At 38.4% G+C, this 16,168-nt stretch overlaps 1 protein-coding gene across 15 annotated transcripts in view; it reads right to left on the bottom strand.

The window, feature by feature from the left end:
- FRYL (FRY like transcription coactivator) overlaps nt 1–16,168 on the bottom strand; it is a 255,767-nt gene that overhangs the window by 131,066 nt on the left and 108,533 nt on the right. For all 15 annotated transcript variants that reach the window (XR_014311074.1, XM_082728344.1, XM_082728341.1 and 12 more), the window contains one exon: nt 10,451–10,650. Coding sequence is in view for 14 of the 15 variants with exons in the window: in XM_082728340.1 (XP_082584466.1) it covers nt 10,451–10,650 (200 nt within the window). In the remaining variant the exon portion in view is untranslated. The remainder of the gene's footprint in view (nt 1–10,450; nt 10,651–16,168) is intronic.

Below are 16,168 nucleotides of genomic sequence, written 5' to 3'. Positions count from 1 at the left end.
CTTATGTGGGTGGACTTCAGCCAACAGGCTGAAAGCCGGGGGTGAGCCAAACTTGCGACCCTTCCTGGAGTAAGATGGACTCCTCCTGCCTGACTACACTGAGCTGGAGCATCAGGCTAGCCCAGCCCTACCACTTTTCCCATATCGAACTGAAACAGAAGCTCTTCTTGGACCAGCTTTCAGGCTGGAGCTCACACCACCTGCTCTCCTGGGTTCCCCACCTGCCCACTGCAGACCTGGGGACTTCTCAGCCTCTAGGATCATGTGAGCCAATGCCTTCCAATAAGTATCTTTTTACACACACACACACACACACACACACACACACACACACACATGCGCACCCTATTGGTTCTGTTTCTCTGGAGAATCCTAATAAAAACATCATTTCTGATTTAATTTCCTCTTTGATCCAAAGACAGAATATGTCCCAGGGTGAGCGGGGGGGGGGGGGGGGATGTGTTCTACATTTATAAAAAGCACATAAAGGAACATTAACTAAGCAGTTAAAAATAAGAAACAACATCAAAGTACAACAATGGGGAATTTGAGTCAAAAAATCTTGATATAGCTACACATTAGAGTAGTGACAGGTAGAACTAAATTGGTAGATTGGGAAAATGTTCTCAATGTATTAATTAAATTAGAGAATAACAGATTTAATTATCTTATAAAAGGATAAAATGCATATATGATGGTATCACACATATAAATACATTTAAAGCTCTAGAAACATATTTAGCATGCCTTAGTAATAAAAACATAATAACAGGTTGTTTTGTGGTTGAACAATTAGTTTACATTTATTTTCTGTATTTTGTACAAAGAACGTAAATTACTTCCTCTCATTCTTAAACTTGAGGGTTGTTCTTGAGTTTCCCATGCTTGGTGGCAATCCAGCAAATTCATTTAATTTTAGAACAATGTAGGGTAGAGCCATGAAAGTTATGGTTACAGAACAGACGTGTTTTAAAATATGAGAAAAAAACAATGTAACTAAACAAAATCATGAATTATGAAGTGATTTAATTTCCTCATTTTCAAATCTAGTTGTCACTAAACCTCCATGTACACATCTGTTTATTTCTTTACATTTAGCTTCAAAGATTTTTTTTTTAAAGATTTTATTTATTTATTTTACAGAGAGATAGCGAGCATGAGCAGGGACAGCGGCAGAGGGAGAAGGAGAAGCAGGCTCCCCACCGAACAGGGAGCCCAATGCGGGACTCGATCCCAGGACCCCAGGATCATGACCTGAGCCGAAGGTACACGCTTAACCAACTGAGCCACCCAGGTGCCCCAGCTTTAAACATCTCTCAAGAACTGTTCTTTCTATAAAAGAAAATGTTACCTGAAATTCAGAAGTTAAATCATTCTAGTTTGTTTCTTTTTGTTCTGTTTAATTCAAACAAAATCTATAACATAATGAGTTTAAATTAAGATAGCATAGACAGTGTGCTCCCTTCTGTGCGTCTTCCTACCTACTTGCCTTGCTGGAAACCCCACATATCCTTACCTAACTTCCTTACTGAATACAGGAGACAGCGAGGATTATATTCAAATACACGATGGCTGTTTTATTGAGATTTTTAGGATGAATATCTAAACTTCTCTATGTTAGGCTTTTTTATTGAATTTTAAATACATAAAACATGTATCAAAGAAAAACAAACATCATCCATCTTTGAAAGAAATGAGAATTTAGAATATGTATATTTTGAAGTTTCTTTATCTGATAGAGTCCTATCACTTTCTGGCATTCGGAGCTAATCTTGATGGAAACACATCCGCAAGTATATTTGCCAGTGAAATTGTAAAAACTCCCAGTCTGGCTATCAGTACAACCTGTTTCTAACTAATTTAAATGAAATCAGTAAAGTGCCTGAATTCTGGGGCACTTTACCTTCTTAATAAGGATAGGTTTTTGGCGTGTCCTTGGTACTTGGGCCTTCACAGGCTAAGCGCACTTGGGTGATTATCTTGCAGAACAAGTTCTGTATTTCAAAAACCAATCTATACATCATTTATCTCCAACACGATGATTCTGCACAACCATATAGATGATACCAATTAGCTCTAAAATTTCAGTAAAACACAAAGTCCTACCGCAGTTCCATAGAACACCATTTCTAAAAGTATCTAGAAGTTTGAAAAATAGTGAGCTAAAGGGCCTCTACTATCCTCATATGAACTATTTAAGAGGAGAGGTTGGGGGAGACAGTAAGTGGCTTCTTCGCACTCATTTAATCCCCTTTAACACTCTGTCTAAAGGTCTTCAGTGATATCTTGAGGACTGCTGACCTAAGTGGTTTATTACTCAAATAACATGTTTATACACTAGAGTAATGGCCAAGCACAGTGGAGAGCTTTTCAGAAACAAAATGTTGTTTCATATTAACATATTTTATTTCTCAACAAGCTCATGCTTCCTCAAAGATTTGACATCTTCCCTGAGCTTTCCCTAAACCAAGAAATGGAAGTAGACTATTTTTCCCATAAGAAGAACTCAGAAATGATTTTTGAATGCAAAAGGACACTTAAGTTACCGTAAGTACAAAAACATAAAACAAGTGTACTGTACTAAATAGAAATTAGTAGCCAAGAACTCTGTACTAACCTCTCAATTTAAGCATAGGGTGATTGAGGACACACTCATCATTGCGGAAGCAGTTGGGGTGTCTTCCAATAAGACATTTTAAAAAGATACATCCTTGAAAAATCTTTATAGCATAAGCAACCCATTATGACAACAAAAAAGAATAGAAATTATTTTCTATCTTCATGCACGTATGCAAAGCCTTTTGTGCAAGAATGTTTACCATATTTTTACCATGTTTTTTTAAAGTAGCCCTAAATTAAGGTAATTCCCAAACTGACTATCAATAGAGACTAGTAAAAAAAATTACGTTACATTCTTTTATCAAAATAATATTGAACAGGGATGCCTGGGTGGCTCAGTGGCTTAATCCTCTGCCTTTGGCTCAGGTCATGATCTCAGGGTCCTGGTATCGAGCCCCACATCGGGCTCTCTGCTCTGTAGGGAACCTGCTTCTCCCTCTCTCTCTTGCCTACTTGTGGTATCTCTCACTCTGTCAAATAAATAAATAAAATCTTTTTTAAAAATTAATAAAACAATACTGAACTATTTAAAAAAACGAGGCAAATTTATACAGGCTAATGCAGAATAATCTCCAATTTACTTTGTTCAAAATATGTAAGTACAGAAATACACACAAACACACACATATAAAACCTCCCATTTGTGCTTTTAAAAAAAGGTGGCAAAAAAGATTAAAAATAAAAAAAATTTTTAAAAAAGGTGGCAGATGCTACAGAGATGGCTAACAGACATGGAAAATGATGGACTACAAACTGTGGACAGTGTTTATCTTGATACAGAATGCAAGTAAGAGTCCTTACTCTTGTTATATGAAATTTAGAACTATTTCCACTTTTTATAATGTCATTATTTCATAATAATATAAAAAATGAACAATGAGGGGCGCCTGGGTGGTTCAGTCGGTTGCGCCTCCAACTCTTGAGTTCAGCCCAGGTCATGCACCTCGGGGTTGCACAACAGAGCCCTTCAGTGGGCTCCACACTCAGCGGGGAGTCTGCTTGGGATTTTCTCTCCCTTTCTCTATGCCCCCGCCCAAATAAATAAATCAAGAAATAAATCTTAAAAAAAAAAAAGTAAAAAAGAAAAAAAATCTAAAGATCGAATATTCTAAGGTTCCCAATCTTTATGTTCTAATTTGATTCCTTAAGTAGCACATATGTACCAAGAGCAGCAGTAGCCTGCAGGGAAAGCAAGAGCATTTACTGAAAGGACTCTGGTAGTGTTAACAATGATGTGGAAATACCTCAATAATTTGCAATTAAAGAGAGCAGGCTTAACACACACAGAGACTCCACTCTCTCCTAAAACCTGACCAAGACAACAGTAAAAGAATTTTTAGAAGACTTAAAAATTAAAACCAAAGGGTAGAGAGAATGCGAGAGACAGTAAAGCCCAACCAAGACATTTCAGCCAACAAGAGTGAGTCCTAAGTAGGCAAGGGGGAAAGTTGGGCGTCTATTCTCCACAGTCACTCACTCATTCACCTGAATTATTTACTGAGTGTACTGTATGCCAGGCACAGTTCTAGGCTGTAGAGACACAACCACGAGCAAAATGGAAAACAATCCCTGTCTTCATGAAGCTAAAAGTCTAATGAGAGAACCAACTAAAATGTCTATTCTCTTAGACAGACTTCAGGACAGGAGGCTGGAATGCAGGGTGAGATTTTAGACAGAAGGACCATAGAGGAGATGACATTTGAGTCTCAACAGGTGGAAAGTGGGTGAGCTTGCCACACAGGGTGGAGGAAAGATAATCCCGTCAATGCTTTGCAATTCTTGTGGATTTGGAGAACTTCAGTGCTCTGAAAGTGTAGGTAAAGGTGGAGTCAAAGACAAGAGGGCTGGTTGAAGGATTAAGGAAAACCGAGACCCTCTCTTTCCTTCCCTTCACCAGCTCTGTCTTCCACCTTCCCCACGGAACAGTTGTCCTTCTCAGGACAGGGCGAAACAGAAATGCTGACTGGTGGACGCTATAGTGGAAGACGAGATAACACACTGAAGACAGGGAGCTCAAGTAAACATCTACGTGCCAAATACCAACAAACCCAGTTATCTTCAGCCTCGAGACCCCTAGGTCATCAGCTAAAGCCTCCCATTTGGGGTACTGGAAGAACCTTCCCTAGGGACCCTGACAGACCCCAGAAATAGACCTGACATTGATGATTCATTCAGATGACTACACACTGAAGACTGCAGTCAAAAAGGCCTACCCATCCAGGTTTCCGGTCTGTTTCATGCCGTGCTTGTGAAATAGAACAAATTACAACAGGCATACATGTAAGGAGAAGGCAAAACTTTTAGAAGAAACAGATCATATGAGGAGAAAATTTTTTTTAATTAAATAAATGTACTTAATATTGTAAAAAAAAAAAAAAATACTGGCTATTTCGGAGCTGTAAAAATGCTGGGCCTAAACCAAATGAAGTCTAAATGAGCAGGTGATTGGTTAAAGCCTTTTTTCTTATCTTCTTTTCTAGTCACTGGCAATCTAAAAGATTAACAGATAAGCTAGAGTGTGCCTGGATCCCTAATCAAGGATTGATCCACCTCCTTTCAGGGGGGAAGAGACCTAAGGTACTGGATTGTGGCTTGCAAGCTGCAATTTCAATCAGTGATGGCCTTCCTTCCCCAATCTTCCCCCTAAAATGAAAATGAAGTTGTGGCTAAAAATCAAGGTCCACTAATTTTATTATGGCTTCCAATATGAGAATGAGAAGGCCAGTTCTCTCATTTTAGTGGTAGATTAACTCTTTTAGCAAAATCCCTTCACATCTGTGCTGCTACGTTTTTATGTAACTTACTGTCTGACTGATGATGAGACATGTTAGTATCCTTTTATGTAACAATGCATGGATGCTAGTTTCTTTGAAGTGAGCCTGCAAGAGTTTCATTCAAGAACTCGAGAGACTCATCTTAGATGGTTGTTTTTACTAAAATAAAAATACTGAATAAATTTCACAATAAACGAAATCACGATAAACAAATTTGAAGCTGTAATATCAACACTGTCACAGTATTAGATTAAATGTATCATTGTCTAATCTTTTTTAAAGATTAGATTAAAATTTGGGGGAAAATTTTTTTTTTAATTTATTCAGGGGGGTGTGGGGGTGGTGGGCAGGGGAGGAGCAGAAGGAGAGGGACAAAGCAGACTCCACCCTGTGCCCAGAGCCCAATGTGGGGCTCGTTCCCCGGACCCTGAGATCATGACCTGAGCCGAAACCATGAGTCGGATGCTTAACAGACTTTGTCCTTGGTTGCTATAGTCCATTACACTGGGAGTTTCCTGGTATGTCAGGAAGAGTAAGCAGGGAGTGTTTCTTCTAAGTACAATGATGGGGTAAAAACATCAATTTTCTGATGGAAACCTCACCACTGTTCACCAAATTTTATAATCTCCGACTACATAGCAGATGTCTCTTTAATTAGCTACTAAATTACAGAATAAAATATAGTCAGCCTCAGACTGTTATAAAAGAACTATTAAAAGCTATGGCTAGAATGAGGATATTATATTTCTTTAGATAACAAAGGCTACACGACACAGTGATGTTCTGTAAGGCTAAAGTCAAGTTAAAATACAACTTTTTACCCCTCACCTTCTACTAGGCATCTACCACCACAGGCAGGACTATAAAAAGGCAAAGGAGACCTGGGTCCTGGTATCAAGCAGCTCACATCAGAGGAGATAAACACATAAGCAATTAACAGGACAATGTCAGAATCTAGGAGTATGAAAAATTTTGATGATAAAACAAAGATTCCTACAGGTTGAAGAGAATCACTACGAGAGAGGGAACATGTGGGAAGTCTGGAAGGATGAGTAGAGGCTTAAAATAGAGAAGAGTTAAGAGTATTTTGGATCAAGAGAAAAGGAAGAACACACCAGGACAAAAGAATATATAGAGGACACGTTAAGGGTCATAGGAGACATGAGGGTAAGAGAGTCATGAGACATGATACAAATTGCAGTAAGACCGTGAAGAGGCCAGAACGACCCACCAAGAACTTGAATTCATCCCCCGGCAACAAAAAGTCAGCAAGATTTTTAAAAGAAAAAGGTAATAATATTTGTTTTAGATGAAGCAAAGTCTGGTGAGAGCAAGACAAATGGAAAGGTGACAAACCACTTACTTTCTGGTTATTGCAATGACCTACTATGAGCGAAGCTGACCCTGAGCTAGGATAGTGACCACGGCATTGGAAGAAAAAGAAAGGAGGAAGATATAAAATCACCATTTAATAAACTCAAATTAGGTAATTTCACCCATATTTTCTTGTAACACTTACTCTCAAGAACTTTATATGTCAAAATTAAACTTCCTTTAATATATAATATTTGAGAGCTGACAGGACCATACCACATGTTGCTATTTATTAAATATTTTACAAAATAATAAATAAATAAGTATTTTATAAAATAGGTGACGTGTTTTTTAAAAGTGCTGTGCAAGTTGAAAGTTGCTGAAGCTGGGGGCGCCTGGCTGGCTCAGTCAGTGGAAGGTATAACTCTTGATATCAGGGTTGTGAGTTTGAGCCCCATGTTGGGAAAAGAGATGACTTAAAAAACAAAATCCTTAGGGGCACCTGGATGGCTCAATCAGTTAAGCATCTTCCTTCAGCTCAGGCCATGATCTTGAGGTCCTGGAATTGAGCCCCTTAAGGTGCTCCCTGCTCAGCAGGGGTCTGCTTCTCCCTCTCCCTCTGTCCCTCCCACTGCTTGTGCTCGCTCGCTCTCTTTTATTTATATAAAGAAATAAAATCTTTAAAAAATAAATAAGTAGGGGGCACCTGGGTGGCTCAGTGGGGTAAGCATCTGCCTCCAGCTCAGGTCATGATCTCAGGGTCCTGGGATCGAGCCCCATATCGGGCTCCCTGCTCAGCGGAGAGCCTGCTTCCCTCTCACTCTCTGCCTGCCTCTCTGCCAAATAAATAAATAAACTCTAAAATAAATAAATAAATAAAATCTAAAAAAAAAAAAAAAAAAAAAACCCTAAAAAACAAGGAAAGAAAAAAAGCTGTTGAAGCCAAGGCAATGGGTCTTAGAGGGTTCATTACACTATAATCTATACTTTTATATATAACTTGAAATTTTTCATAAACATTTTTCTTTTTTTCAGGTTTACTGAGATAGAACTGACAAATGTAACTATAATGTGTTTGAAGTGTACAGTGTGATGATTTGGTATATGTACACATTGAGTTAATTAACATGTTAATCACTTTACATATTTACCTTTTTGGGGGGGGTGAGAACATTTAAGGTCTACTCTCAGCAAATTTCAAGTTTATAATACAGTATTATCAACAAGTGACTATATTCCAAAAACTTTTTTAATGTTTCATTTTTTTAAAAGTGGCTTCCTTTCTTACTGTATGTCAGTTAAACAAGCTACTGTAGCATACTACAGAGTAATTCACAGACCACCGATGAAGAAAATAACACTTTATAGATTACGCACATCAATAATCAAACCTCATAACCATTAATTCATATCTACGAGTCCTTATAAACTCTGTTTCTAAGGGGGAACTTTATATACCTGCTGTAAATGTATACGCACCGATCAAAACAAAATCATTAATGTGCTACACAGAAAGCAACTGTGGAATGATTTAAATGGAATACTGGGAGCTGCCATTTTAAAACATACATTGTGGCTAATGCTCTCTTCTATATTATTATTTACCGGACCCCAAACACTTTTTGCGGAGTTGCTTTCTTCACAGTAGTTTCTTCTCTACTTAAAGACAGCAAGAAACTCGCTCGCAGGCAAGCGCAGACCCATTCACATCCCTTTGCAATCTTAGCCATGTTACTTTTCTGAGTGAAGTAGGACTTAAGAAAGCAGAATATTATCTCCTTCACCTTCCCACTCTTCTTAGATTATCCCTGTTCTCTCTTCTGTTCCTTTCCCCACTTCCTTCCTAGGCAGGAAGTACAGCAAAGGGAGTAAGTATACAGGCTCTGAAGCCATTACTGCGCCTAACTTCTCATTCTGCCATTCCGTGGCTTTGAGCTTCAGGCAAGGAGCAAACCCCTGGGGTCTCAGATCGCTGGTGAAAACCTCTCCCTAACCCAGTTGAGTAAGGAGTAAGTAAATTCCAGCGGTGACATACCCCACCTCCACCTTCATTGTGACCATCCTAATTTTAACTGACCCTGTGGTCTTGATACGTCACAGATTCAACCCCTTTAAATTCCAAAAGGTATTTCCTAAAGTTGTATCACCCTACTAAAACTCTTCTCAGGCTGTTTAATTCCCAAGTCCAGTAACTTCTCTCAGTGTTCTTTGTACTCTTCCCCTCCATATCATTTGACAATAATAATGCCATTCTACACTCTCTCTTGATCGTCATCTGCTCTCTTGGCTTCACTACTCTCTCTCATAGATGATGCCAAAATCTCTATTTCCGGTCATCATTTCTGGTCACTGACAAAGAATTCCCAGCTACCAATAAAGTAATTCCATGTGTTTTACATTACCAGTATCTCAAGCTTACCATTCACACAAGAAAAATTATCTTATTCTCCTTTCCTACCCCAGTAACATTCTCGTGTTCTTTAACCTAATAACCATCTCTTCTAACATGTCAAAGAACTCTTAACCTTCACTATCCCTCAAAACACCTACTCCTGTTTGTTGAGTTCTACTAATTCTGTTATCCTACTCTCTTCCTCACCCACTCCACTGTTAATGCCCTAATTGAAGACTCTGTTCATTCCAGCCTGTATTATATACAACAGCTAAACAGTAGTCTCTGCCTTTAAAGACTGTATTTTTTAAGTAATCTCAACACCCAACATGGGGCTCAAACTCACTACCCAGAGATTAAGAGTCATATGCTGTACCCACTGAGCCAGCCAGGGGCCCCTCTACCCTCTGCTTTTAATCTCTCCTCCCTATGAGTGTCTAAGCACTGTATTATCTATCACAATAGCCTTCACAGCCCCTCAGAATCTGACTCAAATGTTTGTTTTCATTCTTTCTCTTCCTTCCCCTTTACCATAAGCTCTAATCACATGGAGCTTCTCAGAACGCTTAAGTTTGCCTCATACATGCACTCTACGTCTAAAAATAAGTTTACAGTTTTATATTAAGTTTGGCGACTGCCATATCATCAACTTGCAGGATAGTCTAGATTTTCCTTTATTTTCTCTTATGTTTTATCTGGTCTCAACAATTCCTGTTGGTAAAATCCATTTTTGTTCTCTAGTGACCTGTGGTGACTTAACAAGGAGCAGTCTGAAGTCATCACAGCTTTCTAGATCGTTACTTTACTAATCTATCTCTTAATTTTTAGACTTTATTTTTTTAGAGCAGTTTTAGGTTCACAGCAAAACTGAGCGGAAAGTACAGATTTCCCACATATCCTATCCCACACTGGCCTAGCCTCCCCACCAGGGTGGTACATTTGTTATTACAGATGAAACTACAATGACAACTTCCTAATCATACAAGTTCTGTAACTGGCATTACAGTCCACTGTTGGCGTTGTATGTTCCGTGGGTACGGGCGAACGTATGATGACGTGTGTCCTCCACTGCAGTATCACACAGACTATTTTCACTGCCCTAAAAATCCTCTTCCTTCTGCCTCTTCATCCCTCCACCCCCAGCTCCTATTCCCAGTGCTCATTTTACCATCTTCATAGTTTGGCCTTTTTAAGAATGTCACAGAGTTGGGACTCTACAGTATGCAGCCTTTTCAGATTCGCTTCTTTTAATTCTTTTTCAAGTAAATTATTTCCTTTGGAAACTTTGTATTATAATGGTTCGTGCAAGAGTTAAGAAAATATTTCAGATTTATAGGTCAGCTCTACTCACCAAGGGTTCAGCCATTACAACTTCAATTTTCTTTTCAGCCTGAACAGCAAATTCTGCGAAGAGGCTCTTGATGACATATTCACCGGGCTTGACATCTGGGTCAATCGTAATGCTTGACATGATGATATTCTTTTTTCCCAAAGTGGAATGAAAGTTGGAGGAAGCACAGTACTTATTCACTTTGCTGACTGGTGCTGAAGCTAAAAATAGAAGAAACAAAAGAACTCTAATGATCAACACAAGGATGAGACCCACCGTGACCACCCTATTTAATATGCTTCCTGTCCCTAAACCCTGTCCAGGTCTCCCAATCTGTATGATCATACTCTATTTTTCTTTACTATACTTGCTACATTCTCACAAACTGACCAACTGTAATTTAGTTATGTGTTGTTTTTTATGTACTGTTCTTCTTTTGACCCTACTAATGTGAAATTCCTAAAAACAGGAATTCTCTTTTGTCTTTTTTGTTCACTCAATAAATCCCAAGTGCTCAGAACAATGCTTAGCATATACTGGGTATATAATAAATACATACTAATTTATCAATTCTAAACGAAGTGATGTGTAATGAAGGGAATAAAACAGATGGGAATAAAGGAAACACGATTGGTTAGGGCACTGAAAGATACTATTTGGGAAAGCATGATTAGGAAAAGGCCTCACTGAAGAAGCCACATTTAAACTCATCTGGATAGCAAAAAAGAGGCAGCAAGGCAAAGCACCAGGAACAGAAAGCGCTAAACTGAGTGAGCATATTTGATAAACAGAAAGGAGACCAGTGTGGCTGGAGCTTAAGGGAGGAAGCTGGGGTGACGGGCAATTTCAGACGAGGTCAAAATCATTAGTCAGGGATTTAGAACTTTGTAGGGAAATCAGATTTTATTCTAAGTGAAATTAAAATTCAGTGGAAAGTATTAACTTGAAGAGGGACAGGATCTTGATTCTCTTCAAAGATCTCTTCAGCTCCTCCAGAGAATGGACTAGACGGCAGCATGGATACTCAGGGATGCTACTACACAGGCTCAGGTAGGACAATACTAGCTCAGGGTAAGAGGATGGAATGCACAGGAGAGGAGGAAAGGACTTGACATTTGTTATGTGTTAGTGAAGCTGGCATCAAGGTGAAGGAAAGGAACTGGCAATGACTTGTAGGGTCTTTTTTTTTTTTAAAGATTTTATTTATTTATTTGACAGAGATCACAAGTAGGCAGAGAGGCAGGCAGAGAGAGAAGGGGAAGCAGGCTCCCTGCTGAGCAGAGAGCCTGATGTGGGGCTTGATCCCGGGACCCTGGGATCATGACCTGAGCCGAAGGCAGAGGCTTTAACCCACTGAGCCACCCAGGCGCCCCGACTTGTAGGATTTTTATTGCAATCTTTCAAAGGACAGTGGTGCCATGTCCTCATCTAGGGACGTCCCAGCGCCTGCCCCAGCTGGGGTACAAAAAGAGCACACGTCGACTGCTACAGTCTCTTTATTGTCACAGGTTTTGTCCTCTTGACTGCTGGGCCTCCTATCTTCACTTTATCCAGTCACCTCGGACTTTCAGTTGGCTGTGTAACACAGACCCTTCCCTTCCCAAACTTAGCTCACGTCACTGTGGCCTAGATATTCACTGAAAACTTGCAAATTTGTACTTCTCTACCCCAACCTGATCTCCAGGTAATGCCCTTGCATAAAGTATCCCCAAAGCGAACCCCTCCATGAAAACATGAAACATGCTGAATTTCCGTATGTGTGTACATAACTATGGGGCAAATTTATTCTAAATATATACTCTCCAAACCAATAATCTGTTCTGTCAAAAAGCAAACAAACCCAACCCTACTATGCCATAGAGTGCCAAAATAAATAAAGGTGACGCATGATAACGCCAAAAGAAAATTCTAGAAAGTAATGCAAAATACAAATATTTTACTTCAGAAAAAATAACTGCAAATTAAGAAAAAAAAATTGTTGAAAGAATTTCCAAATACTTGGCCTCCCTTCATGTCCTAGTCATAATCTTTATTTATTTATTTTTCCACAAAACAAGAGTATTTTCCCTCCAAAACCAAAATTAAAAATTAGTCATGCATGATGCTTATATATTAAAAAATAATCTAAAGAATATTACAAATTGTGAATATTGCACCTAAAACTAAATATCTTTGCAACACTTCCAAATCAAAATATATGATGTATTGTATTCTAGTACTAAAATTATATAATAAGCACAATTCAAAACAAAAATTCACAGTCCTTTGAACACAGTACACACTATTTATTTTAAAACAATGACCTGTTTGTTTACTCTGTTCCATAATCCAACATTGTGTATTATAAAAGAGAGAATCTGTTCACAACTATTACTGTGAAAAATAGAGATCTTAAAAGAAATTATTTTGGATCATTAAGCAAACTCTATATTTTATACCCATATTATGTTGGATAACCATAGGAAATCATAAAATAGTAAACAACAATGACAACAAAAACTACTCAGACAGTTTCCAGAAGGTTAATTTATATTTTAGACATAAAAACGAGGATAAAACATTTTCGAGACTTTGACTTAAGGTCAGAGTTAACAAAATATATCTTTTCTTTTAATGAAGATTTGTAAACCTTGAAATAAGATTCATAAGATCATAGCAGTTACAAAGTGTCTTTGGCTTTAACTTTACAATAAATGTACCCGAAGAAGCCTTGTAATAGATCTGGTATTTAAATTCTAGACTTTAATGAGGTATAGCCTTTTTATTTTTTTTTAAGATTTTATTTATTTATTTGACACAGAGAGAGAGAGATCACAAGTAGGCAGAGAGGCAGGCGGGGAGGGGGGCGGGGAGCAGGCTCCCTGCTGAGCAGAGAGCCTGATGCAGGGCTCGATTCCAGGACCCTGAGATAATGACCTCAGCCACGGGCAGAGGCTTAACCCACTAAGCCATTCAGGTGCCTCGAGGTATAACCTTTTTAAAATGACTTTTTTTTTTAACAGTTTCTCCAAAAAAGAAAAAAAACTTTAGCTAAAATGACCTCTCAAATAATTTGCCTTTACCATCTTACACTTCCTAGAAAGTATAAATTAAGCATAAACAAATATTTCTAGGCATCAAAATAGCATATTTTAAGAAATTTGCTGGGTGCCTGGGTGGCTCAGTGGGTTAAAGCCTCTGCCTCTGGCTCAGGTCATGATCTCAGGGTCCTGGGATTAAGCTCGGATCTGGCTCTTCTGCTCAGCAGGGGACCTGCTTCCCTCTCGCTCTCTCTGCCTGCCTCTCTGCCTACTTGTGATCTCCCTCTGTCAAATAAATAAATAAAATATTAAAAAAAAAAAAAGAAATTTGCCAATAAAGCCAAAAGTTTCAGAACCTGCACTTATCTTCTAAAGATTTCTCTTCCAAATATCTGCACTACCTTCTAAAATAAAAATATCTCAAGCTTGAGAAAATCCAATTTTTATGAAAAAAGAATGTTTTTAAATCAAATTTATTTATTTCAATTGTATTTCTTAGTATTTCATGAATGCTTGTTGACTCCATTAATACCAAAATGTAATACAGAACATACATACTTAATGAGATTTCTGGTCGTAAAACAATCTAACGTTGATGTTAAGGACTGGCAAAGTAAATTATCTTTATAATCTAATAAACAGAATGCTCTGTAGATGGCTGAAATGACATCGTTAAAAAATACTGAATGGCACGGGAAAATATTCAATGTATGGAGTTAGGTGTGAAAAGGTCATAAGAGAGTAAGTACATAAAACCAAAATAAGGGGCGCCTGGGTGGCTCAGTGGGTTAAAGCCTCTACCTTCAGCTCAGGTCACGATCTCAGGGTCCTGGGATCGAGCCCCACATCTGGCTCTCTGCTCAGTGGGGAGCCTGCTTCCACCCTATCCCCACCTGCCTCTCTGCCTACTTGTGATCTCTCTCTCTGTGTCAAATAAATAAATAAATAAAAATCTTTAACAATAAAAAATTAAAAGGCAAGAAGACTATCTGCAACATAGAACAAACACAGAGCTAATCAATTTACCCCCATCCACAGAGCTTTAATGAAGTCGGTTAGGAAAAAACCCTCACCCCCAAACTGAAAACTCCCAGTTTTGTATTTCACTGTAATGTTCAGCTTTGGTAAAGCTGTGTGACTATTTCTTATATTCAGCTAATAGTTAAAGAACAAGGGTGGTCTCTCTACACAAGGTGAAAAGACTAGTTTCCACATAACTAGATTAACCTGACATCATCTGTTTGAGTTAAATGTTTTATAATGTAAAACAGTAAGACTTCCCTATATGTTATCATAAAATTTTGAAAACTTTATGTAAGCTTATGAGAAAACAAAGACATACCTGTTAGAGCATAATTCTTTTTTTTTTTTGAACATTTTATTCATTTTTTGACAGAGAGATACAGAACATAAGTAAGCAGAGTAGCAGACAGAGGGGGAGAGAGAGAGAAGCAGGCTCTCCTCCGAGCAGGGAGCCCAATGCAGGGCTTAATCCCAGGACCCTGGAATCACGACCCAAGCCGAAGGCAGACACCCAACCGACTGAGTCACCCAGGCGCTCCTAGAGCATAATTCTTAAGAATGCAGTTCAGGTATTAAATTACAAATTTTAGGAGCCCAATGTCATATCAAGCATCCTTGGACTACAATTCACTAAACTCTAACTGCTGACAAAAATAATGCAAGACCTGAATAACTAAAACATGGGAATATAGGCTCGCATGTGTATTCTTTCTTTTAGATAAAGTGCAAATAAAAAATAAATATGGTATTTTTGGACAGCTTATTTATATAGCACTGTACCTAGCATATTTACTAAAATAATTATCTTTTTCATGCTCTTAAGACATCTAGACCCTTATAAATTTAAATTTAGTCAAAGAGAGCAGACAAATGAGAAGACGTAACTCCTAAAATGAGATGTGTTTGGTTTTACTACTTTTTTTTTTCTTTAAGATTTTATCTATTTATTTGTCAGAGAGAACATAAGCAGGGGGAAGGGTGGACAGAGGGAGAACCAGGCTCCCCACTAAGCAAGGAGCCCAATGTGTGACTTGATCCTAGAACCCTGGGATCACGACATGAACCAAAGGCAGACACTTAACCAACTGAGCCACCCAGGTGTCCATTTTATTACTTTATAGCAACGATTCTCAGCTTTTTTTTTTTTTTGCTTCCACTATGTTCCTACACACAGCATTCTAAACAGTAACATCTCTCAAAATACAGAGCGATTCTCAACAATTGGGATATCTCAGATAGGAATGGGTGGGGGCAGGTAGCTGTGATTCAAAAAGATCCCAGCGGAGTCTGTGAAAAATGCCTACAGTTGGCCTACCTCTGAGAACAGGTCTTCAGGGGTAAAAATTCCTACTTTATCATCACAACTTTCTATATGTATGGGCATATCATACACATATGTTTATGTATAAAAATGCAGAAGAATAACAAAGTTCCATACAATTGCTTACTATCATAATTATTACTTTCACGGTGGGGCACCTGGGTGGCTCTGTCTGTTAAGGGAGTGAATCTTGCTTTTGGCTCAGATCATGATCTCATGGGTTATGAGATCAAGCCTCACCTTGATTCTCTCCCTCTGCCCTTCCCCCAACTTCCTCTCTCTCAAATAAAAAAATATTTTTTTGAAAAATTATTATTATTACTACTTACACAAGCTAACAATAAAAATTTTGATGACCACCCAAGAAAAAAAAAG

The sequence above is a fragment of the Mustela nivalis genome (assembly GCF_964662115.1).
Source record: "Mustela nivalis genome assembly, chromosome: 4".
NCBI classification, from domain to species: domain Eukaryota; kingdom Metazoa; phylum Chordata; class Mammalia; order Carnivora; family Mustelidae; genus Mustela; species Mustela nivalis.
Note: the sequence above shows the minus strand (reverse complement) of the source record. Positions and strands in the feature narration are given on the sequence as shown.